Source organism: Microplitis demolitor, chromosome 9 (genome assembly GCF_026212275.2).
Source record: "Microplitis demolitor isolate Queensland-Clemson2020A chromosome 9, iyMicDemo2.1a, whole genome shotgun sequence".
Classification (NCBI taxonomy): Eukaryota; Metazoa; Arthropoda; class Insecta; order Hymenoptera; family Braconidae; genus Microplitis; species Microplitis demolitor.
In genome coordinates this window covers 5,053,045-5,055,475 of record NC_068553.1, presented here as the reverse complement: position 1 = coordinate 5,055,475, position 2,431 = coordinate 5,053,045, and the positions used below count along the sequence as shown (strand labels likewise).

The window sequence follows — 2,431 nt, the reverse complement described above, 5'->3', positions numbered from 1 at the left end:
TATTGAGAGCACCACCAGTCGATTGCTTAGATAATTGCAAAAATTTATCACTATACCAACACAGATGTGAGATGTTAGTTGGTAAGTTTTTCTTTTTATGATCACTGCTTCTACGTTCTAATAATAATTTATTGAACTGTTCGCAAGTATCATTACAAATTCTTATCCACGTGACACATTTTTCTTCACTCACAGCATCAAGCTGAGATAATAGTTCATAAGCTTGAGCTACTGTTTTAAGAACATTATTATATTCAGTGATAGACATTATGATTTTCTGTTACAGCTACAGTATTAATAATAATATAATAATTGTAGTTTTCACATTTAAAACGTGTTTAACTTAAAAATCACCTGATGATTCTTACTGAAAACTCTTTCTTATATAGACAATGATAAAACTTCTGACCAATGGTCAATCTTGAAGTTATCATTATTTATATCAATTCTAGGAAGAACAATTTCTCTTTTAAATGTTTAACAATATGACACATTCTTAAAAAATTTTAATGTACAAATTTTAAGATAAGAATACTTAAAAGGATGCTTTTTTTTATTTCATGATTCATTACAAAAAAATTTTCAATTGAATATTTGGATGTATATACATGTGTAGCAATGAATAACTTCAACATAATTACTAAAAATTATCAAAATAAATATTTTAATGATTCCTAAATGTTATTTGATAAAAAAATATTTTTTATTTATTGCCTCTGTTAACTGATTCAAAGAGATTAAAATAATCCAATGCGCTATCATAATTATGTAAAATTATAAAAAATAATTATTTTTAATAATTTTTTAAATGTTATTTAATAAAAAAAAACTATTTTTTTATTGTCTCTTAAGTGATTCAAAGATATTAAAATAATCTAATGCACTATCATAATTACGTTACTTTATATTTTCTCCATAGAGTTGTGATAAAAATCTTAACCATTAAATATTATATTCAACATATGATTCAATTAAATTATAAATGATTATTGTATATGGGAAAAATATTTAAATTAGATTAAAAACCAATGAAATTTACAAATTTCTCATGTATTAAACTTAGTATGTAAATAGTCAGTTCTGAGATCTTTTGATATAGTTTATTTAGAAGCTTAATAATTTGTATTTCTTTATATGGAAAAGCTTTGATTATAATTTTATTAAAATTCAAATAAAAATCATTAAGATATATGTATATAAATTTATTTAAAAATTGTTTTCATAAGATATAAATTTTATAGAAAAATTTTTTTGGGTGGAGCTCAAAATTTATTTTGATGGTAGTGGAAATAGTGATAAGGTTTTCGTCAACTATTTTACCAAAACGTCACAGCTATTGGTCATTACAAGATAATTATGGGTTGTCTTTTCAGTAGTTAAGTAGAGATTTCTTGTATATAAATGGCTGCATTTAAATAATATAACATATCTTCTACTTAACACTCCAAAGTGTAGTGTGTACTAAGTGAAACTTTGAATTTTCCAGTTTTTTTCAGATTTTTCTTCAAATTAATCAAAAGTGTAGTGTGTGATTGAGTAAAATTTTCAACTTAAAGTTTTTCAAATTTTGTTTTGAATTATTCAAAGTGTAGTGTGTGTTATCGAGTGGAACTGTGAACACTACATCTTTTGATTTTTCATTTAATTTTTCAGGGAAAAAAAAAAATGTAAGTAATCTTGTCAGAATTATTTTTTTAAATTCTTATTATGATCTTACTCTCGTTTCTAATTTTTGATTAAAATTTTGTAGAATTAAAAATGGGCAACTTCATCACCTCATGCTACATCCCTGATGAGTGGATCAGCAGCCACTCACACTTCCTTATTTTTGAGGAAGTGGATCGTGAGGTCGGGATGTGTTTGCAGAATGAGGATACAGCAATCAAGTGTGAATGGTTGTAGGACCACACCTTCCCCATTGGCAGTGAAACTCCAACTCGGTTAACTTGGACTGATAACCATTGGTGGTTCAAGTTAACCCATGATGCATCAGAGGAACCATCATCCGCAAATTACACGTTGATTGAAGAGCGCGCTATAGATTTTTTTAAAAATAAAGCGATGTTGGGCTCACCAACAGCTGTACCACCTCCATCGCTGGTCAACGCGCTGATGGAGTCAACCGAGTGGTTTGATATAGAAGAGTCAATGGATACAGTAATCGATGATGTGCTGAATGATCAGCTTGACATCGATGAACTGCTGGAAGAAGCCGAGCAGGAGCAGCAGTACCAACAACAGCCAGCAGCTCCATTGATTTATTGGGGTAAGCCCCTTTGGCATACCCGCAAACCACCATCACCGAAGATTTCACCTAGTGAATCAGAGTCGACATCGACTTATGATGGTATTATTATTATTATCATTATAATTATCATTATTATTCAAAAAATTATTTATCTGATTTGTTTGTTTTTTTTTTCAGCTGAAG

The 2,431-nt window shown here is 28.4% G+C and overlaps 1 protein-coding gene across 1 annotated transcript in view; it reads left to right on the top strand.

Annotated features, from left to right (window-relative positions):
• The first annotated feature begins 2,061 nt into the window (after window positions 1–2,061).
• LOC128668512 (putative uncharacterized protein DDB_G0271606) overlaps window positions 2,062–2,431 on the top strand; it is a 546-nt gene continuing 176 nt past the window's right edge. Inside the window, exons 1-2 of the mRNA XM_053741659.1 lie at window positions 2,062–2,347; window positions 2,426–2,431. The exon at window positions 2,426–2,431 is cut by the window's right edge and continues 176 nt beyond it. Coding sequence (XP_053597634.1) covers window positions 2,062–2,347; window positions 2,426–2,431 — 292 coding nt within the window. The remainder of the gene's footprint in view (window positions 2,348–2,425) is intronic.